Source organism: Haemaphysalis longicornis, unplaced genomic scaffold, assembly GCF_048455015.1.
Source record: "Haemaphysalis longicornis isolate Haplotype H1 unplaced genomic scaffold, Haemaphysalis longicornis Haplotype H1 scaffold_6, whole genome shotgun sequence".
In the NCBI taxonomy this organism is placed as follows: domain Eukaryota; kingdom Metazoa; phylum Arthropoda; class Arachnida; order Ixodida; family Ixodidae; genus Haemaphysalis; species Haemaphysalis longicornis.
In genome coordinates, this window is record NW_027526407.1 from 33,922,886 (window position 1) to 33,946,247 (window position 23,362).

General features: G+C 44.7%; 1 protein-coding gene across 2 annotated transcripts in view; it reads left to right on the top strand.

Moving 5' to 3' along the window:
* Positions 1-12,548: 12,548 nt before the first annotated feature.
* Positions 12,549-23,362, top strand: part of LOC144142457 (uncharacterized) — a 49,241-nt gene continuing 38,427 nt past the window's right edge. For both annotated transcript variants that reach the window (XM_077673989.1, XM_077673990.1), the window contains exons 1-3: positions 12,549-12,695; positions 18,541-19,272; positions 19,360-19,470. In XM_077673989.1, coding sequence (XP_077530115.1) covers positions 12,638-12,695; positions 18,541-19,272; positions 19,360-19,470 — 901 coding nt within the window. In that variant the 5' untranslated portion in view covers positions 12,549-12,637. The remainder of the gene's footprint in view (positions 12,696-18,540; positions 19,273-19,359; positions 19,471-23,362) is intronic.

Consider the following 23,362-nt stretch of genomic DNA (forward strand, 5'->3'; position numbering starts at 1 on the left):
AATTTTCGCACAATATCAGTGGAGTATATTGGATAGGTGAAAAAAATATGGGCAAATACCCGTCCTCATGGGCTTCTTTACAAATAATAAAGGCATGAGGTGAAGTTATGGTCGAGGGATAAAAGGGCAACTTCTAATTCGGTAGTTGTGATTAAACATACAGTTCTTCCACTGCATTCGCTCCGGGTAATGTACTAATTTTATTTAAGGTTAACGTTAGTCGCTGAACCATCTCTTTACAGCGCAGCAGGGACTAAAAAGGTGGAACCGAGCCTGATACTAAAAAAAAATTCACTCATCTCCACGAAGTGAATCATGACCATGGGAGAAGCACTGAGGATCTTTCTTACCGTGAATCACCCGTGAGAGTGCTTACTGCTGCTAAAACAATTCAATCCAATTCTATACAACTCAATTTATTCAATACAATCCAATCCAATCCAATCCGAATCAATTCAATTCAATACAATCCAATATAATTCTCCTCACGCATGCGCAGCACGGCTCTTCAAGAGCACCCACAGTCTCTTTCTCCCTCTCTCTCTCTCTAAACTATAGTGAGCCTTTTATTTTGTTCTTGTTAGCCTTTTGTGAACCTTTTGTTCACAGATGTTTCAATTTGCACGGTGCTGTACGTCTCTTTCTCTTTCTCTCTCTCTCTCTCTCTCTCTCTCTCTAACCTTTTGTGAACCGTGTTTATTATGTTCTTGTTAACCTTTTGGGAACGTGTTGTTCACAGATGTTTCGATATTCACGATACTGTGCCGTGAGCACGAACGCCGTACGGCGGACGTACAAGCCTCGGGCTTAAAGGGACACTGAAGGGATTTGTAAGCCTTGCGGGATTACGAGCGCAAATTGTAGTCCGGAGTCTCTGGGCCCTGGTTTGACCACTCTTTGCGCGTTTACCCGAATTTATTTAGTAGAAAAATCAATTCGAAAACGCTGTCCACCTCTCTGCACCCTCGACTATTTTCTGTGGAGTTTTCGTGTGACGTCAGGATGAGAGAAGCTTGCAATCGGCTGCCCTATTGCACGGCTCGCCGGCCTTCCGACAGAGTCAAGTAGGACCAGCGTTTCGTCCGCCGGCTGCCGACGGGTCGTCGCAATTCGTTCACCCAGTTGAAACGAAGGCAGGACACGTATGTGAATGAAAGAATGTGCCTTTCTTTACTTTGTTAGTTTGTACACTGTATCTAGCTCCAAGTTAAGGTCGCTTCACACAAGCGCTGCCCAAGCGCACATGCGACGCTTCGCCTACTGGTACGCTAGTAGGAAAATATAGGTGCACTTGAAGGCGGGAGAAGAGTCAGCGAAGTCAATACAGGTACTAAGGAAATAAAATCAACTGAAAATTTTACCGTACAGCACGACTACGCATCTGCGAACGATTTTCCATCTAAGAAACGCGATTGCTAGACGTGAGATATTGTGGAAACATGGGGGACGCTTGCTGCACGAGCGCAATACAACAAATGGTCACCTAAGTTGCTTGAAATGCTAAAATAAATAAAAGTGTAAAATGGTTTTACATTATATACCTTATATTTCCACGTTCAGTAGCGTCCGGTTGTTTTGCAAATCACCAGTTCGAATCCCCGGGGTACATTCTTTTTTTTTATAAGTTGACATTTTAGTTTTCGGCCGATGTTTTCTGTACTGAGTTCACCTTTTTTTGGGCCGTAGCCTTCGCCGCTCTACGAACTAGTTCACAGAACGCGTGCAGGCTGACACTGGCGCGCTAGCCAGTTCTCGCTGGCGTGCTGTTCCCACAAGCGCCGAATGCTTGCCAGAATCAGGAGACCCATGGCCTGGTGCGAACACTCTTTTTACGATACAGGCATGAGTGAGGCAAGCTCCGATAATTGCGGGAAAAGCGCATGGCATTTGAGCGTCTGCGGTGACGCGGAGGGCGTTCATCCACTGCGTAGGCCTCGGCTAGTGATTTCTACGATTCCAAGCCGTCCTGGGAGGCTTATCTTATGCATTTTACAGCCGACAACATGGCAGATGCGCGGTATGACGATTACTGAGATATCGAAAATTCACATCCAACGATGCCGTCAGATGTCAAGCATGTTGTTTTACAGAACCGAAACCGAAACTTGTTTAAATGCTAAACAATCATGGTGCGTCTCCTCCCGTCGTCACAGCCTTTAGTTGGTGCGGTCGCCGCAAACCGCGCATGGTAGTTTTTGTTCTTTCGCGCTTTGTAAAATAATTACCGACTTGTCAACCCGATAAACGATGAAATGTGTGCTAATTTCAGCCAGTCTACGCAGTGCAAGCAAAAACGGGAGCTTGACAAATTCACTTCAGTGTCCGTTTAAGGTGCTTCGCCCCAAAAGAAGTCAATAGATTTTAGGGGTGATATCTGCAGCGTGCAAATACATGCAGATCAGGGGTGAAGATTCCAATCTGGTATGGATTGCGTGGCAGCCGGGACATTCATTTTGCATTTTTCGCGACGAAAACTAGTACAGCTCACATATTATGGTCTTGGTTCTAGTGCAGCACACAAGCCTTACTTCTTGGCCATGTAATTCGTGTTATGGACAATAGCAACCTTGGCAGCAAGGAGGAAAAATTTTAGTGCAGGCATTTAGGCAGGTACGAAAGGGTAGCTGGTCTTGTAGTTAGGCTTAATCAGAGGTACAAATTCAAGGTGGTGGAGGGCTACGCGCCTACATCCCGCTAGGACGACTGGCTAGTTGAAATCGTCTATGGAGATGTGGAATTGGCAATGGCCAACCGAAAAACACAGTATACCGTAGTTATTGAAGAGTTCAATACTAAAGTATACGCCAGAAGGAAGCTGGACACAAGGCAGTTGCGAATTATGGTCAATGTTGTAGAAATCACGGAGGGGAATTATTAATCCAGTTCGCAGAACACAATAATCTGCGCATCTTGAATACCTTCTTCTGGAAGCGGGACAGCTGGAAGTGGACGTGCACTATACCGAATGGGGAGCATAAAAATGATATCGACTTGACATTCTGCGCTCAGTCTTATCAAGGTACTTACCAAGGTAATTGCTAACGGAATATCTGCCAGCTTAGATTTCTATCAACCTAATGAACAAGCAGGGTTTCGTAAAGGCTATTTAACAATGGACCTTATTGACACGATATATCAAGTGACAGAGGATTGCGCGGAGTATACTCAACCCCTGTATATAGCCTTCATAGGTTATGAGAAAGCTTTTGACTCTGTAGAAACCTCAACAGTCATTTAGGCATTACGGATTGAGGGTGTAGACGGGCATTAGAAACAGTACTAGAGGATATATACAATGGGTCCACAGCTACCATCGTCCTCCATAAAGAGGGAAATGAAATACCTATGAGGAAGAGTGCCAGACAAGAAGACGCAATCTCTCGAATGTAATTCACACCATGTATACAATAGGTATTCAGAACATTGAATTGGGAACAGGTAAGCGTAAGGGTTAAAGGAGACAACCTGATTAACCTCAGATTTGCAAACGACGTTGCCTTTCTACGTAACGCGGGGGACGAATTGCAAAGCTTGCTTGCCACCCTGGACAAGCCGAGTTGATCGGTGGACCTCAAAATTAATACGCAGAAAACTAAATTAATGCTTAATCACCTAGGGAGAGCACAGTGGTTTCACATAGGTAGCGAGGCGGTGGAAGTGGCAAGCGAATATAACCACTTTTCCGAACCATGAGGCAGAGATAATTTTGAAGGATAAGAATGCGGTGGAGTGCATTGGACAGTCATTTCCAGATAATGAATGGCAGCCTATCATTGTAACTGAAGAAGGAAGTGTATGACAGCTGTATCTTACCGGTACTCACCTACGGGGCAGAAACTCGGATTGTCACTAAGAGGATTCACCTGAAATTGAGGGCGACACAGTGAGCAATGGAACAGAAGATGATAGGTGTAAGATTAAGGGACAAGAAGAGAGCGCAGTAGGTCAGGAAACAACCACGTGTTAAGGACATATTAGTAGAGCTTAAGAAGAAGAAATGGACTTGGGCATGGCATGTAATGCGAAGGCAAGATAACCGTCGGTCATTAAGGGTAATCGAGTGTGTCCCTAGAGAAGTCAAGCATGACAGGGGGAGCCAGAAAGGTAGATGGGCAGATGAGATCAATAAGTTTGCAGTGATAAATTGGTCGCAGTTTGCACATGACCGAGATATTCGTAGACCTATGGGAGAGGCCTTTGCCCTTCATTCGGCGTAGATAGGCTGATGATTGTAGACAAAGAGACGAGCCGCCGAGACGCCTCCTGATTATTCTTTTTTTCCTGAACTCATGATGATGATTATGGGGCACGACAGAGGCACAGCTACTTCTTTTACAACATCCTCCCCCACGAAACAATGAACGAGCATAGTCCGGGTCCAAAAAGTTTAGTCCGTGGAGAGTTCCTTTCAAGTCCATGTGAGCCAAATGAGTTCAACATCGTGTGGCTTCCATCTCCATCGATGATACCTATGCCTTGGGTTTGGTAGGTCCATGAACCGAACTTCTGCGGTCCCTACAAGCAGAGTTGTGGGGAGATCTGTAGAGCTTGTTTTTCCGGTCTTGGTTGCACGCATTACTTGCTGTTTCCGCCTTAAGTCATTTTTCTTTGTGGCAGCCGGATGCACGTGGAACACAGTGGACGTAGCTTGCTTTCACAGAACATGAGACGCGTCATGGTGGCTAACTCATCTCTTTGTCTTCGCTCGCGATGGACTGTACGTACGTTTGCTGAAAGCTGCCGTTGCCCGTGGGTGTTCTTCCTATCTGGGACTTTTAGCTTGCGGCGCCCATACTTTCGCAGTGGGGTTCAATTGAGATTTAAAACAGCTTCCTGCTCCTCCATCTTCGCACGTTTCCTCTTGGCAGTTTTTGCTTTGCTAGTCTTGCGCTCATTTTTCTTCGGAACCATACGTATTCACTCTGGAAGACAAAGAAGGTCGCGCGATAACAAAGATTTCTTTCCGTCATCGACTAGCACATCATTCGAAAGCATATAGGGCTGTGCACTCTTGCAATTCCTTTCGTTATTCACTCGAGGCGCACTGAGAATACATGGTTCCTCTATTGTTGCATGTGAGGTCATGTTGTTTGTAATCGAGTCATTGCTGATGGCCTTTTCTTGCGATAGTACAACAGTGATAGGGATCATTGCCCCTTGATTTGATACTTTGTTTTTATGGTAACCTGGTTGGACTGTCTCTTCGGGGTTAGACAAGAGATGGCTGGTTTCCAGCAGCGTTACACCGCACGAATTCACATTCGGTATTGTCGTAAGTTGGCTTTTGTCATGCACTGCTGCATTATGTTTGTTCGCGTATGAAGTATCGGTACTCTTGCGGTATTCTTTCATGTCATGTCGGTGTTCCTGCAGCTCTGCGTATATTCGACCTCCGTAAGACGCAATTAGGTTGTTTCGGGGTTTCGGGCTCTCTGCGCTTGGACCTATTTAAATTCAGCCTTTGCCTTAGCGATACAAACTACTTTTTCAACATTAGCGCATGTTCAACCTCAGCCTCTAATTCATCTATGTCCACGGTGTCTTGGTTACTCATTTTCAGTGCGTCACAATTGTCATTCAAATTCAGAATAAGCGCAATCAACTCACGTATTGGTGGTCTTTCGATTGGGAGGAGGTGTTCAACCTTGCCGGTAATGGACGTGATAGATTGTCGGACTATGCACCGCCTTTCGAGTAGGGCCTCCATATTCTGGTCCAGCTTCGCAAATCTCGTAGGGGCTGGCGACCGGGCTCACAGGGCAGAAGTCGGCGTCGTCTCCGCGTCAGTATCGTCTTCGCATGGGATCATCATGCACTGTATCGGGGTTATGGCTCGGCTTCTTCCATCGTCTTCTTCTTCGGCTGCTCTGATGATCCTCGGTTTGCCTTCTTCCATCCGCGGCTTTATTCTGGCTCCCCAGAAGTGAGAGGGCGGCCGAAGAGAAGCAAAATCCGCTCAGTGTGGCGCACCTCTCGAGGTCCCTAGTCCCGGGTTTGACGGCACCAAAAAATATTTTGACAAAGGGACGAGCCGCCGAGACGCCTCCTGATGATTCATTTTTTTCCTGTGAACTCAGGATGATGATTATGGGGCACGAGAGAGGCAGAGCTACTTGTTTTACAACATCCTCCCCTCGCAACATCCTCTCGGCGGCTCGTCCCTTTGTCAACCATGATGATGAAGATGACTTAGGCATCTGTTTTTGAAGGAGGTTTTTTGATAGTCAGAGGCGGAGTACAGCAACAGCACAACATCACTGTTGGCGTGGGGTTGGCTCATAGAGAGCCTCCGCCACGTCGCAGACAAGGAGATATCTAATGCCTTACGGACGCGATACCACTGCAAGAAAAAGAAATAAAAAAGCACGACGAACCATGCGTGGGATGGGCAGAGGGGAAAAGGTGGGTGTTCTTAAGCTGTCGTATTCGGCATGGCAGAACTGTTAGCATTGGATGTCCAAGCTTTTGTTTGCTACAAACTTGACAGATTGTACGGCGCCAGGTGGGCAGAACACCGGATTCGACCTGCTGGGAGGGAATACGAGTGCACCCACTATCATTTCATTCAAAATTTTCTGCCGTTCTGTTAGAGAACCAGCGGCTTGAGCAAGTGCTATGATCAGTGGCGTAGGCACGATTCTATTTCTAAGGTTACCACGCTCGCACCGCTACAAAGAGCTGCAGTGATAGCGAACAAGTTAGGAGAAGCAGTTGACTAGCAGAAGCAGAAAAAAACCCGAAATTATTCACACTTCTGAAACGTCCGGATCTAGTAGGGCAGACTGTAGCTCCTAATTGTTATTTTTGTTTAGGGGCCCACCCAACTGTCCATAAACGCAAAAAAAGCCCTGTGAGCTCGGGGATGCACATGCGTTCGAAAAAAATTGCGTGCGATGCCTCGCGGTTAATCCATCATCGGTTGAGGCATACCCATTTCCCGCCCACATGCGTCCATTTGAAAACTTATTACTGTGTTCGGCAATCGCCACAGCCTAATGCATCAGGTCAGTGGGTGGTTTTATTGTCACGTCAAATGTGTGGAAATAGTGTACGAAAACCCCATGAGAAACGTTTTTAATTCTACAATTCTGCTGCTTTTGTAAATTTCACCGGAATATTTTGTTTGTAAACACCGAAAATAAAGTTTGCACAAACAAGCCGTTTCGGAGAATGCTCAAATGCTTGTGCGAAACACCTGCCAGTTTACTTTCAAGAGAAGATACCGCACTCGAGACAGGACTAAGGAATTTTAGTAAAGAGCACGAAGCTGGGGCTTTTATCCCTGGCGAGGCCTTTGTTAACAAGCGCCTCATAGTACAGATTTGAAAGTTAGCGTATACGGTCGCCCGGATACTTTCAACGTGCAGCGAAGTATTATTAGAAGCTGTGCTTGGCTTAGCAGCAGAGCTATATAAGCTTTGGGTTCCGCCGTTTACCGTTAGAAAAAAATACAAAAGAAGAGCGAGCGCCCGTGAGCGTGTGCATAGTGAGGAACACACTTCCAGCTTTGTTAGGGACATAACAGCGTAGGAAGTCAGAGGGGCACTCCACCGGATAGCAAGAAACATTGCGCCGGGGGCCGATGGCATACAATATCGTCTTCTAAAAAAATCTCGACGATACGTCGATAAAGGAACTGACCGCCTATTATGAATACGATTCGCAGGAGGGCACGCTGCCACAAGAGTGGCGCCATGCCGATGTAACCATAATACCGAAACCGGGCAAGCCACCGTCCCAAAAATAGTTGCAGCCCATCTCCCTCACGTCATGCGTGGGAAACTTACTTGAGTCTATCGTCTTAGCCAGACTGCGACCATACCTAGACGAAGATGCACCACTGCCGGATGCAATGTTTGTGTTTCGACCAGGGTTATCCACACAGGATGTACTAATACAAATAAGAGAAGATGTTATTGACCGAATTAACAACACACAAACGAAAGCCACACTCATCTTAGATCTTAGGAGCCTTCGACAATGTAGCTCACGACCTTATACTCGACAACCTCGCAGGAATTAAGTGTGACCGAAGAACGTACAACTACATACGAGCAATGCTCAAAGATCACACAGCAACAATAGGAGTGGGGAAGCTTCGATCAGACACCATACCTTTAACCGGAAAAGGCACGCCACAGGGTTCGGTTCTTCCTCCGATGCTGTTTAACTTAGCAATGAGCCGACTTCCCCGTCCCCTGCTTTCTAGATGCCATACCAGGAATGAGGGACGCGCTGTACGCGGATGATATTACCATCCGGGTCTTTATAGGCTCTGACGGAGAAATACAAGACGCGTTACAGGAAGCAGCGAACGCCACCAAACAGTATGCAAGGGCAGTGGGACTAACCGGCACCCCGCAAAAATGAGAACTGCTCATAGTCAGAAAAGGCCGCTGGAAAACCGACCCACTGCCCGACATTACTGTCACTGTCGAGGGCGAGCCAGTTAACAAAGTAGGTAGGCTGCGGTTGCTAGGGCTGCATGTGCAAATGAACATGAAGGCCACATACCTTTCGGGACTACTGAAAAAAAAAACAAATTAATCAAATATTCCGCATGATACGAAGGTTAAACCACCAAAACGGCCTACAAGAAGCGGACGTATTTCGCAATGTGCACGCTTTAATCATAAGCCGTTTAACCTATCATGTACTTTACCGCCGACTTAGGCAGAAACAAAGCAGCTGAACACCCTAATCCGCACCGCCGTAAAGGTGCCGACAGGCATCCCTGTCTACGCCCCAACGAACCTGTTGTTACGTTTGGGCCTACATAACACCACGATGGAAACATTCTAAGCACGAAAAGTCAGTCAATTAGAAAGATTGAAACGCACTCCTACAAGGAGACACGTCCTCCGACAACTAGGGTACTCGAGGTCAGAGCTTGCTCTTCGCGAGTCAACACCAATACCCCCGGAAAATAAAGCGAATATAACTGTATCCCGTATACCCAGAAATATGCATCCAGAACATCTTGCCGGCTGGCACAGGGCGCGGGCTAAAGGCTTGCACCACATTTACGGCAATAACCCCAACACCCTCTATACGGATGCAGCAGACTATCTAGCCATAAACGCCAAGGTGGCAGCGGTAGCCGACTGGAGGGGTGAGGCCACCTACACTCCGGGAACAGGACGGAAGCGGAAGAGTGTGCAATAGCACTTGCTGTCAGCACTTGCCCTTCAAAAAACCTAATAAATATAATATCCGACTCGCAACAGGCATGCCGAAATTATGCGTGAGGACGTAACTCCCCGATCGCCCACCACATCGTGCAGCGGAACTGCACGTTCCACCAGTCGTCTGATCTGGACACCTTGCGTGTCTCTCTGGCAGTGAAAGCATTCATGCGCTAGCCCGAAACCTCACCCTTCGGGCTCCAGCGGAAGACAAACCCAAACCAGACAAGACAGAAAGCATCCCACTCACATACATATACACAAACACCATAGATTCTCCCGTAGGGCACTTCCTCCGCCACACCCGCAACTCCCGTGAGGAAGCCGCTGCATGCCGCAAGCTACAGACTAACACGTTTCCTAGTCTCTCGCTCCGACACACATTCTACCCTACCATGTACCCAGATAGATGCCTATCCTGAGGAGGACACCCGAAGCTATATCACTCTACATGGGAATGTCTCAAACCTCCAATCCAATCCCCTATATCCAGCCCCTTGCACTCCGGATGGGAAGCCACTCTTCCGCTCAGCCTTGGACGACCAGCGCGGACTGATCGACCGGGCAAGACGGATCGCAGCAGCAAACGGGGCCCTGGACTAAGGGCACTACCCTCTGAGAGCTAAATAATCTGACTATAAAAAGTTTTCTACTACTACTACCGGCGTCAGCAAGCTCGAACTAAGTGGACCGCGTGTTAACGCGGTCTACTTAGGAGACTTCTGCTACTTCTTTCGTCCCCGCTCACGTCATGCATTGCTCCAACCCGTACAAAGAACTTTAGCGCGTCTAAATCACTGCAGTCCAATTGCTCGTATAACTTGGCCGTACATCAGCATTTACCTCGCCATTTTTTCCGCACGCTATAGCCGTGTAGAAAGTCTTACCGGAGCACTGCGCATCATCCACCAACCGCGAAACGTTCCGCACTAAGGTTGTCGATCAATTGTCTCTACAACTTGCTTGCTCCTAATAACTTGACTACTTCTGTTTTTATGTAGTGTAGTTTAGATTTATCCTCACCCCTAGATTGTAATTCTTATACATGTATTTCTTATAATTTTCAGGCAACTTTCATGTTTTTTGTTTTGCTCTTTTTATGCAGTTCAGTTTCAGTTTCGATCCTGGCTCATGTGTGTTTCATTTTAATTTTTGCGCGGTATTTTTAACTTTGTGCTGTACTTCGTCACCTGCCCTCGCTTACATAATACCCTCCCACCCTCAAGGATGAAACAAATGAAATGAAATATCTGAAAGCCTGCGGGCAATACAATACGGGCCGGGCAGTCATGAAGAATTTTTGGTGGAAAGCTCGGAAATCCACCTGAGGTGCAATAGCCGGGTCTCCGATAAAGGGAGAGGGGCCACCACCTCTGCTGTTTCTTCAGCTTTGCACCACCGGTGTATGTTGCGCCATTTTTTTTCAGCATGTCTGAAACCGTCACCATTGCAGGAAATTTGTGCTTAGCAGCGCAACATCTTGTTTACAAAGCAGCCACGACGATAGCGATGTCTAGCTTAAATCTAAGCACTAAAACTGGAAAGCTTGTCAGTAATGTAGCCGGCCACAGTAGATCAAGAAGACGAGCTGAACCACTTGCAAGCCACCAATTCCACAAAAATGCTTGTATGGCAATAATAATAATGTTACGCGGCGGCAGGCACGAACCATTATTGATTATGATTAATGTATGTGCAAGATTTACCAGCGGCCATGACAGCCCACGCCGGCTGCACGCCGGCAACTCCTTCGTCGTTGTCGATGGTGTGTCATAACGCCATAGGGAACAGTCCACTTGTGCCGTGATATCATTCCCTGGTCAAAGGGGACCGTGCTGGTCGAGGCCACAGCCAATGCAGTGAGAATTAAATGAGATGAGTATAAACAGTGAGGCTCTTGCCACCGCTGATAACGGCGATGGGCTTCCGCAGTTAATAGTCCCCGAACAGTGACGCTCGCAATACCCCGACCACGGTGCAGTCGCCACGACGAACCGAGACGAGGGTGCTGGGAACTGCGCCCGACGAAGAGGCCGGGGTACACATGGTCAGCAGGTCTCGGCTCGGCATGACCACCTGGTCTCAGCTGGACAACATCGACTGCGCACAGGCTAGTGCCATGGGGTGGGGGACATCGTTGAAATGTGGTTGCAACGAGGCTGGTTCGGCCGGACGCGGAATACGTATCCTCGGGAGGTACGTCCACGCCGATGCGATGCAAAGCAGGGCTAGGATGCGGATGACCATGCATACTACACCAAACGGTTCCGTTGTGGTAGGACACGAACCATGGTTGATGATGAACGATGTATTTACAATATTTACATGCAGTCACGACAAAGCCCCTCCGGCAACTCTCCAGCCACTCTCTTGTCGCCGTCAATGGTGGGCCACGGTGCCATACAGAATTAATTTTCCAGCCGTGCCAGTACAGTAACCACAATTGGCAACTGTGGGTACCCTTCTGTGAGATAGAAACGGAGAATTATTTTCTTTATAAGCAAAAATTTTGGGAAGTGGTGTTTCATTTCAGGACCCCGTTGGCATTGACGAGCTGAAACTGAATGGTGTAAAACCCGCTGAAAATATATCGTTTGTGAAGGGAATCAAATATGACCTTGACTTTTACCACCGCATATACGCACACATTTCAGTGACCATGTGGTGATTTCTCCCTGTAAAAAACGCGCTACTCGCCCATGAATTACTTGGCTGGTCTAGTTTGTGGAAACTGGGGTTTTGAAGTGGGTTCAAGATCACTATTAAGTGATCATACGGAAGATCTTTTGACGCTTACTGACTTTTTCGGTACCTGTAAGATCATGACGAAGGCGATAACGCTGAGGTCGAATAAGGTTTGTTTATTTGGAAACATTTTTATTCGTGCTGAAAATTTAACAGCGCAACAGGAAAGGGCGGCGGATGGATATTAAACACGACACAAACGTAACTCTCAAGTACTCTGAAAAAATCACTTCTATTTATATGATTTACGATTGCAATAAACTGGTTTAATGCATTTATTCTGGAGGGCATAGATTCGCCCAATAAACGCTTCATCATAAGTACATACGTCAAACTCTTCAGCGCGCGACAAAAATAGCCACAGAACTCCGCGTGGGAGGTGAACGGGTATAAGAATACATGCGCAAAAACTCCTCATCACCTCCTCTCACACACGACTCCAAAAAAGGAACGAATGGAAAATTTCTTTTTGTGCAAGCTACATTCATTCTGTTAACTTCGCTATTCTGGCTATATCAAGACAGCAGTCAATTTGACATCTTTTTTTCAGCAGGTGCTTTCGGGAATTGTTCAGTAAGCATCTGGTGGTCGTCTTTGTATTGACGTTGGCTTTCAGACACGTCCTTTTGTACAAAAACCTGTATACAGGCGCCCAGGAAGACAGTAGGAGGGGGGCTTTCGTTTAGGGAACCAGGGAGCCAGATGCAATGAAGAAACACCTGGACTTACTCGTAGCTCTAGCGGCCTTCTTAGGCTTAGCAAAAGGTAAGCCTCCGGATTACTTATAGTTCATTTGTTAAGGTTAAGAATTCAAAGACGGTAGAATCATATTTAAACGTTGGCGTTAAAAAATCTGCATATAGTATAGGTACGTTGTATAAGTACATCCCTATACTTCCGGGCAGGTTAGTTATTGATATTTTTACCGTCAAAAAGTAAAGAGGAGGAGGTCTCATGCTCCAGGTGCTCAAAGGGCTGTTTAGTCTCCTTTTTTCTTGTTGACGCCATGGTGGCAGGAGAAAAACATTACCTATTTGTTAGGCAAGTTTGTCAAAAAGTACTCAAGCCAAGGAACGAAGATTGTCTTTCTCGCTGAACAATTTACAACCGGAAACCGCAGGCGTAGCTTGTTGATAGCGCTTCTACTTGTGTCCATCACGTCACCGCTGTGACTACAAAAAGTACTGCTTTCGTCACAGAACTATCATGCATTATCATGTAATGAAGCAAATCAGGACCGTAACACATTTGGTAGAGGACTAAGCTGGTACTGTGCAGACCCGTTTTCAAATTCTAATTCATCACATGTTTGCTTTGTTCTTCACTTCCTACAGAAGCAGCCTATTTTTTCCACTTCACAGCTACAGCAACAACAAAGGCACTTTCCCGCTTTATAGGCATTTTAGATATTCGCCCTAAAAAATCCACGATACATGTAGGATGATAGCGCGTTTTCCGCTGCAATTGAACCGCCTCTTCTCAGGCCCTTTTACTCTCACTCCTGCCAGCCGGTCCACGACCGATATCGAAATTGAGAAACGCCAGTTTGCCTGCCTTAGAATTTAATGAACTTTCATGGCTGAAAAATCGCCTCGAAAATTTCCTTCAATGGGGAGACGGAAAGCTTATTAGTCACGCTCTAGAAAGCCAGTGTATTGGCTACACGAACGTATCGATTCAGGTTGAACGGATGAAGCTTCCCCATACGTACGGCCGCCGCGATAGCAACAACACGTTGGATAACTACGTCAGTAAGGTACGAGATAAAAGGGTTAATTGAATATTTTGTTTTTAATTATTGGTGTCAATTTATACTGATTGTAATTTTAAGAACGGGTTGGTTGGGAGGAACATCAATGCAATTAGAATGGTGAAAGTTTAACAGCTTATCCGTTGTTAAGATTCTGATCTAGAACTGTGTTCCCGGCAAAAACCTAATAACTGAATCAAAACTGTAAAAAATACTTTCTTGCAAATGTAGCAGGCACAAGCAATTTGGGTAGAGTTAGAAACTTGACGCGACCTGCCACTTCGATTGTTGGCGTATCACATAGTGTTACAGGCAATCTGCGTGCTTCAAAAGGGCGTGGATGTGTCTTCGGGGTCATGTAATAGAAGTAAGGGAGGCGAAAAAATAAAACAGACCAAGCGAGCGGCACGCAACAACTATCTGCGTGACACCTTCCGGCCCAGCGTCTGCTGTCGAGATAGCAAAGCGCATATGTTGGGCCTTGCCAGTCATTGCATATCATATTTCTTGATTTCAGCTGCAACGCTTCGTTTCTCTCAAAATTAGCACACGGTGGCGCCTTACTCGACCGTAGGAGCGAGCGGTACGATGCCTGGCAGCTTGCGGCTTGCGATAAAGCTGCAGTGAGTACCGCTCGGAAATACGTTCGTTAGGTACTCTTTTAATTGTTAGGCATTCGTTGCTGAATTCCCCGCAGCCTTCAACTTATAACGCCCTGCATCGTCGTAAAAATGCATATTAGCGTAGTCAACGCAGTTATTCGTTATGATAGCGAATATGGAGGTAACGGGTCGATGGAAAATTTAAATCGGAAAAGACAAAAAACTTAAAAAAGAAATCAAACTGGTCCTACATATCCTGCATACCGCTATCACAGGACGAGGACAAAATAAAATGTCTTAATGAAAACAGATCAATAATGAAATGAAAAATTTATTGAAAATGTATCAACCATATAACGTGCTCAATACGCGTAAAAATCATAATTTGTGAAGTTAACAAGCGCAATCCCAACATATATGTAACTAAACGCGCAATATTTGTCAAAAAGAACACAGGATGAAGAGAAGCAGCGCAGTAATGCTTGATATTATTTGTCTCGTTTATTGCACACCCATTGGCAACCATAGATGCAGGCACGAAGCGTTATTGTCGAGTTGCTCCAATGCCAATATACTCAGAGGCCAAGAAAACGATAACAACTGAGGTCCTGGTGGACATATTTCGAAGTTGGGCCACCATCCTTGACTTCATGAATCCTTCATGAATTCGCCATGTATTTTGCGTAGGAAAAACGTAAGCAATCAGTGACGCGTAACGTATAGGTATGGACACATATAGTGTGAAAAATTTCACGCTTAGCTTACAGAGTTCATTATAACGATATCAGACACCGCGAATAAAATGGTAGATACGCTTGCTACGTATTCTAAAAAAGACCGCAGCTAATGCTTGCAAAAGCGTTTTTAAGTGTAAAATTGGCATCAACGCCACAAAGCGTTCAAGTAACATTGATCCCAAATGGGGCAAAAGGCGCGTGTTACGCAAAGAAGATGAGATACTCTTTTTTGTCGTATCAATTTATTCCTGTCAATCCGTTTTAGTAGCGTAATTGAGCTTTGTGAATAAATGTTTATGTGGAGGCTATTTGTTGCGTTACCATTAGATATCTGATTTAAGCGAATGCCTATTTGGTTTTTTGGGGTTTTATCACCCCACTTTGATATATGAGCATGAACTATGAGCTAAGGAAAGTTTTCATGGCATTTTTATAATGCCCATAAATGCCTATTTCGGCGCTTGTGCCGAAACGTCTGTAAATGCCCATAAATGCTTATTTTTATGTCGGTACCTAAATGAACACTGCTTAGCGTCATGTTTCGCTTTCGAGGGCAGTTTGACATGGTTATTTGTGTAAACGGCAGCATTCATTTTGTGAAACTCTATGGAGATCAACTCATTGTCCTCTAGGTCAACCAGCTCCCGGAAAACAAGCGCAAGCGGCAGTGCAGTGAGACGATCAATCGCTGTCACAAGGGCCACAATTTTGAATCCAAAAATCATACCTGACTGTGGTGCTTTTCAGTTTTTTTTTCGAATTTTCTCACAGGAATTCTTAAATCCAATTATTTTCTTCTTGCTCCCCACGCAAACTTCTGCAAACATGGACAGGCGCACCCTTGCTTGTAGAAGCGTACTGAAATCGATCTATATTTTCGACGCCAATGTTAACCATCGAACACACTTTCGTTTGAGCATCATTCCTCTATTGAAGAATCAATGCCGAATATATTCACTCGGCAGCTGGGTTTCCTTACGCCTTAAAATTCACACGGCCGACGGGCTGTAAAACATGCCTTTTCATAGAAAATCTGTTCAGCTGCTAACTACTTTATGAAGAATGTTCTTCAAATTCGTGGTACTGTATTTGGCAGTGTTAAGACATCATACGCAAACAACTTGATAGTTCGAATAATTTAATTGTATGTGAGACGATTGCTAAGCAGTTTTCTGACAGTTCTCGTGCAAGGGTGTGTCGATTGTTTTATAAATTGTCGTCTCTCTTGTGTTTAGTATGTATGTCTGCTTTGTTTTGTCTTATTGAACTTGTGCCAGAAAGGTCTTAAGTACCGCTGTATTTGTTTAGTATTTTCAGCTCTGGAACATTGTCTTTCATGCCTTTTTTCCTACTTCCGACCCTCGAGGAAGCTACACAGGCCTTTGAACATGAATGTTAGCAGTGCGTTTGTTGATTTGAGCCAGTGGATCACCATTATTGCAGCAGCTTTGCGGGACAATTGTGTAGATATCTTTAATTTTCGGTACCTTTCTACCATCATTAACAATACATTTTTGGTTTCCTTGTCGTAGATACAGGTCGCGCCTATGTTAGTTCGAATTTTGTTTTGCATTTATATAAACATATAGCGCGGATATAATTACAAAACTTGAGGAAGAAAGCCTTCCTTGTGTGCCTATTTTTGGCGTGTAAATTTCGCTTTTTATTGCCTGAAAATCCGGCCTCTAGTTTTATCCATTCCGACCGTCAACTCCTTCGCGCCATCGTTCGTGGCTATGTCACAAAAGTATTGCATGACAAAAAAAAATGACAGGCCTGTAAATTGATAAGGACAGCGACAGTCAGGTGATAAGGACAGCCTGGGAAAGATGGAGTGTACTGATGCCGCAGGTTCACTTTTTCGTCAAGCGCAATCTCAATAAGCGCCATATTGAACCAAACAGTCAGTGTGATACGTTGCTTTTCTCCTAATTTCGATCATTTGACCCACCAGCTTAGTAGGAGAAGTGTGGGAAAATGCAATGCGCTGTGGTCTTTGTAATGACAAGGCTGGTACTGGCCTCTTGTGTTGCTGTCAGGCGAAACCATTGTGTTCTGTTTTTCTGTGAAATGTAAAAACAAAATATGGCCAGTTATTTTTATTCTTTGTGATATTTAGGTACGGTACAGCAAAAACCCTTATTTGTATCGAAAAACAGTTTTTAACCAAGCGTGTTGCAAAACTGCGCCAGTTGTAAGTTCACGAAAATTTTACCGCACCAAAGGTTGGTGAATTTTTTGCCGTATATCACGGTGTTGGTCACCGCCATTTTCATGGTGTTACGTAAAGTGACGTCACTTTTACGCAGGCTAAAAAGTTTCCAGTGTGACCTAAATGTTCCCACAAACAGTTTATATTCCGTCATACCTTCTCATCGAATCACACAGAGGGCGTGACATACAAGTAACATTGTTGTTGAATATCAACGACACGATTACGTTGTCATGCCTGTTGCATTTCGCCCATTTTTTCAATGCGCGCCAATCATTATGCTCTTTTAGTAGCAAGAAAACGGTCAAAATTTGTAAATTGTGCCAGTAAACGCCCCAAAACGTCAAAATGACGAAAACATACGCAGCCACTTTGTCAACCGAAAGCACAGGACAAAAATAAAGCCAATCAGATAAAGCTTCTTGCGAATCCACGAATTTGTGGAGAACTCCCGAACTCGTTCACATGGCCCCCGAACACGAACTACACGGCTTCGGCAGAGGCGGCAGGCGGCCAGCCATTGGAAAGAATCGTTCCCCTCGCTGAGCATGGGGGTTAACGCGCCACCGGCTCTCATATTCAACAGAAAGGAGGCGCTGCCTCTGAAATAAAAAAAATGGCATGCAGTGAATGACTAGCGAAAGTCCCGCATGCGCACTCAGCTATCTCTACCGCAGGCACTGGTACGGATGATGCCGCTCGGTCAATAATTCGTGCATTTCTCGCTTGGTTCATTTAATTTTGTGGGCACCAGTACAATACCCTTATTGAACAAGTGAACATTTGAATATGCGCCAGTAATATAAAAGATGCATGAACATGATATAAATACCTTGCTCTCACCCTTAGTCAGATACTTGTGCAATTCAGGATTGTCCAGTTTTGAAGAATCACTGAAAGATCATTTGAAATCACAAAGAAAGTGTAAGGCTCACAGAAAGAGTCATTTAAGTGTGACTATACAGTCGTATGTTATACGCACCAATGTTTTCATAACTTTATACTTATGATCACAAGAAAGTTATTTTGATTGGTCTATGTAAAATGCGTTAACTTCGGCAAACGTTATCTCAAGTGGCGCAGGCAATATTGCATTATTGTTGGCGCACCTTCATAGCTTTATTGCGGGACAATTTCAGTTTCAAGTAATACTCATATTTTAAAGGAAGCAAAAACATTTTCGCACTCCTGTTGGTGTACCTGAACTTCTTTATGGAACAATCGCTTTTCATTTTTTCGCTTCCCAATCTGCCTAAACATTTTCGCTTCCTAATGTTCTCACCTTTTATTGCGTTTTTTGTTCGTACAGGAAATGGCCTTGGAGGAATTTATGCACAAGCCCCTCAACAGCCGACACAACTAATGCCCCAAATCCCACAATACCAAACCCTGCAGCAGCAACAGCAACAAATGCAACAACCTCCACAACAAATGCAACAACCACCACAAATGCAACAACCTCCCCAACAAATGATGCAGCCACCAAAGCAAATACTACAACCATCACAACCCCTAACGCAACAACAACAGCTATTGGAACAACAACAGGTAGTGCAACAGCAACAACTGCAGCCACAACTACAGCAACAACAACCACAGCCCCAACTACCCCCTCAGCAGCAACAAACACTTCCCCAACAACCACTATTTCAACAACTACAGCCACAACAAATTCAGCAACAACAGCTTCAACAGCAGGAGCAACCACAACTCTCACAACAACCGCTATTGCAACAGCAACTGCAGCAACAACAACAACTGCAGCAACAACAGCTTCAACAGCAGCAGCAACCGCAACTGTCCCAACAACAGCTATTGCAACAGCAACTGCAGCAACAACAGCTACAACAGCAGCAGCAACAACTACCCCAACAACAACCACCCAACTCAGGCAACCCAGGCTTTCAAGCACAACTTGGAGGAAGCTCTGGAGCAGGGTCTGGGAGTGTATTTGGTGGAGGACTTGGAGGCAGCCTTGGCCCAGACCAAAACACCGGTGCTGTTGGAGGCCTGATGGGACAGAGTCAACAGCCTGGCTCAGGTATTGCAGAGGGCTTTACTTATGGCGTCCCCATTGAACGCGCTGGCGGTTGAGCAGGAGTAGTTCTGAGAAACAAATTTCGTGCAGGAAGTCCCGCACAGTTTCCAAACAGCGGAGCAACCATTTCCAATGGAGTTGGCTCTGCCCCTGGCTCCTTGGATGGTATCAACGCGGGTGGCCTGGGTGGCCCCACTTCAGGTCAGTAAACATGTAGCGGGAAAGATAATCGAGCCACGCACAATTGGTGAAAAAATCATTTCTGTCATCCGTTCAACTGAAAATGGTGTGGGGTTACCATTTCAATTGAATTTTATAGTGACGTCAAGCAAAAAGCCAAGCCACGAATGTAGATCTCTCAAAAATATGATTTGTAGCAAGCAATACCGGTTGCATTGGATGTTTATTTTGCAGAAGTGAACTTTTGGTTGTATTTATGGTCTTCTACATAGTCACAGCTTGATTTTATTATACTAAACTGTAAATAATCTAGAAACATACTTTTTTGCCTGATTCATAAACGTGTGGCTGACCAAAAAACAGCAAGTTTCTACCCTCTAGACTTTTCGACAAACAGTGGAAGCAGATGACAGCGCTCAATCTTCTATTGCAGGCATGAATAATTTTTTGTAAAATGTTAATTGTGGGCAGTGAGAACATTATGCCACACGAAAGTGGGCGTTAATTTTGACGTAGTGGAATGCAGGATTGGCCATGCGCCTTTTGAACGTGCATAGTTGGTGGATTCTTAAAACAAATTTGTGAAGAGGATGAAACAATTAAAATTAGGTTTGATGAAGGAGGGGGCTGTTTATCTTCAAACTAATTTTTAGGCAACGCAATACGAGGATAAAACTATATAAGGGCTTTTGATTTTCTATAAAAATTCACTCAGAAACATTAGCATTTTCAATGGAATACATGATCGCATCGAGTAGTCCATGTGTAAGGGCCACTAAAAGCTACAAATATATTTCCCCAGTTGCTGCATATCCTGCAGGCATGTGTCAAATTTTTTTGTTATGGTAACCACACTTCTTTTACTAGCACCAGGCATTAAACTTTCGAGAATATCGTCCCGAACCTTTGGCAGCTTATCGGAGTTACTTTTCTGCAGGGCCTATGTCTCGACCGAAGAAATTTCTTGTTTTCCCAGTGATGTCATCGGATGAAAAAGTTCGCTTTTAAGAAAACGACGAGTGTATGGCAGCTATCTTATCAAGTCACTTTTGATTCATTGCTCTGCGAGGCTTCAATTGACCAGTGACGAGTGAAAGGTGCCGCAATGTCAAAACATTTAGTTCAGCAACCATACGTCCGCCAATTTTAATCAATCCAGTGGAGAAGGGTGAGTTATTATAGAAACACTCAGTGCACTCACACTAGGAACCAATTAAACCTATCCGCTATAAATGAAGTGCACATTACGCGTGGCTTACGAAAAGGTAAATATTTTGACCAGCCACCAAAATTCACAGAGCTCAAAGTTTCTGGTGGGCTGGTAATGCCGATTGTCTTTTCAATACGACTCGAAGAAGCTTTATGGGAAGGGGCTAGGGCGCCTCAGTCTGTTTGCGCATTTTAAAGACGAAATCATGGCTATAGTTTTCAACTGTTGCTTTACGGCTACATTGTGTTTGCGTCCTTTCCTTCGCTTTCGTTTGCTTTTCTTTTGGCACAAACCTTTTCAAAAGGCTTCCTTACTGCAACACTTTGTTTGCTTCTGTTTTTTCTTTTCTGCGCCTTACAGCGCGAATTACGTCAGCAAGCGCAGTAGGACACGTCACAGGCTCCCTAGAATCAGGGAGGGTGCGCAGGGTTGTGTGCACCTCTTGTGTTCCCGTGGCGTTACATTCAGGTGTAACGGGGCGCGCACTACAGGGCTAACCTTTCCATTTCGCGGGTTTCTGAATTTGGGGAAGGGGGCAAGTAGCTCATCAAGCTCGCAATCGCAGGCCAATCCCTCAAGAGGGCATACGCTACAAAGAAATACCTACGATAAAAACTTTTCATCTCTCACCCTCAACCTGCTGCAGACTAACATTCAGTCACACCAAAAGAGCTGAGGCTTTGCAAACCTTCCAGAATTATCTCAATCTGTGTGCTAGTCATGCTGTTGGATTTTCTGGAGGGTATCTCTTGGTTTTACAGCGAGAGATAGTCTATACTTCGATTTCGTGTAGCGTCGAAGAGTAAGTACAAGTGGTGTCCTCCGTTTTTTAATGTCTAGCATTCTTTGCTGGTACTCCCCCAGCCAGGACCGTGTAACGCCCTACCTTTCCACAAAAATGCAGATTTCGCCGAAGTTCCGCCTGCAATTGTTACAACAGCGTAAATGGAGATAAATGCGCGAACAAAAATTCGAAAAACAAAAAATACACATTTGGCGGTAGTTACATCTGTATTCGTTAGGACAGCGTACATGGAGATAACCAGTCGAAAAGAACTTTGAAAAACCAAAAATAAAAGAAATAGGAAAACCTCGAAAAGCCGCGAACCATGTAATGCCCTGTATTTAAACAAAAAATGAAGATTTGGCTGAAGTTTCACCTGTAATCATTTATTAGCGTAAATGGAGATATGCGGGTGAACAGAACTTTGAGAAACCAAGAAATGGAAAAATAGAAAAAATTATCAAAAAGTTGTAAACCGTGTAACTCCCAGCATTTCGCAAAATAATGCAGATATGGCGGAAATTTAACCTTTAATCATTACACTAGTGTAAAGAGAGATAACAGGTCAACCTGAATTTTTAAAAACAAAAAAAGAAAAATAGAAAAAAAGAAAAAAAGTGGCGAACCGTGTCCTTACGTACATTTCCAAAAATGCAGCTTTAGCGGGAGTTACAGCTGTAATCGTTATAATAGCATGCATGGAGATAATTGGTCTAAGAGAATTCTAAAAGTCCAAAATAAGAAAAAAAATAGCGACAAGTGAAAAACCATGTAACACCCTTCATTGCCAAAAGAATGCAGATTTGGCGGAAGTTCAGCCTATAATCGTTATATTAGCGTAAATTAGGATAACTGGTCAAATGGAATATTGAAAAACCAATAAATATGAAAAAAAGTAGCGAGAAGTGGCGAACGGTGTAACGCCATGAATTTCCACAAAAATGCAGATTTAACCGAAGTTCCACCTGCAATCGTTAAAATAGGGTAACTAGAGATAATTGGCCCAACATAATTAAGAAAAACTTAAAAATGCGGCTGTAAACAACTCACACTGTTTAAAAGCGGCATTAAAATGCTACACATTAGTAAAAAACTTTCTGTATTTCTTATGGATTTTTTCTGCGATACAGAAATTTGCGGGTAATTTACATCTTTTCCCCGAGTAAGATAAGTAAGAGGACTGCTTTCTTTCATGCAACATCCCCATTGCTTGATAGCGATAAAGATATCGTCCTGTTTGAACACGTTTTTCCGTATTGTGCGCGAAAGAAAGGCGACCTACAGTAATCGTGACAATTGTTTTGAATCTACTTTGCTTGTTTTACTTCGCGACAGCGCTCTTGTTGTTGTAAGAGAGCATGAGCATTATAAACTCTGGTTTACCCTCTTTGATCGCTCATCACGAAGGTTAGACGGAATGTAGGTATTTGCATATAATGTGGGGTCTTGCAACTTCCAGCTTATTAGTGGTGAAGCCCCTTAGGGGCTGGGGCTGGTGGGGTCTCCTGTCGTCGTCGTCATAATCGTCGTTCGTTTAACCTAGTCACGGTACTAAAACTCCGGGAAACTCGTTTACGCCTCACGCTAGAATATAACGCGTACTACAAAACACCGGAACACTCGTTTACGCCTGGCGCTAGAGAGCTACGTGCTTCAAAGACGTGCTTTACTTTGAGTAAAGCCGTATACCTGTACCTCAAACGGCGTTATCTCCGTTGGAAAAAGCGTCTAAGCCCCAAGAATACACTTATACACTGTATTCGTCATCCCTCACTGGATTTCACGTTGGTGGACATGGCCCCGGACTTTTTTCTTCAAACCACTGTCTAGTTAGGGTTTGGGTTTGGGCTAGATGGCTATACATCATTTGAACAAACAGCGCAAGGACGCGTACGATTGTACTGTCATTTTTTCGTTCT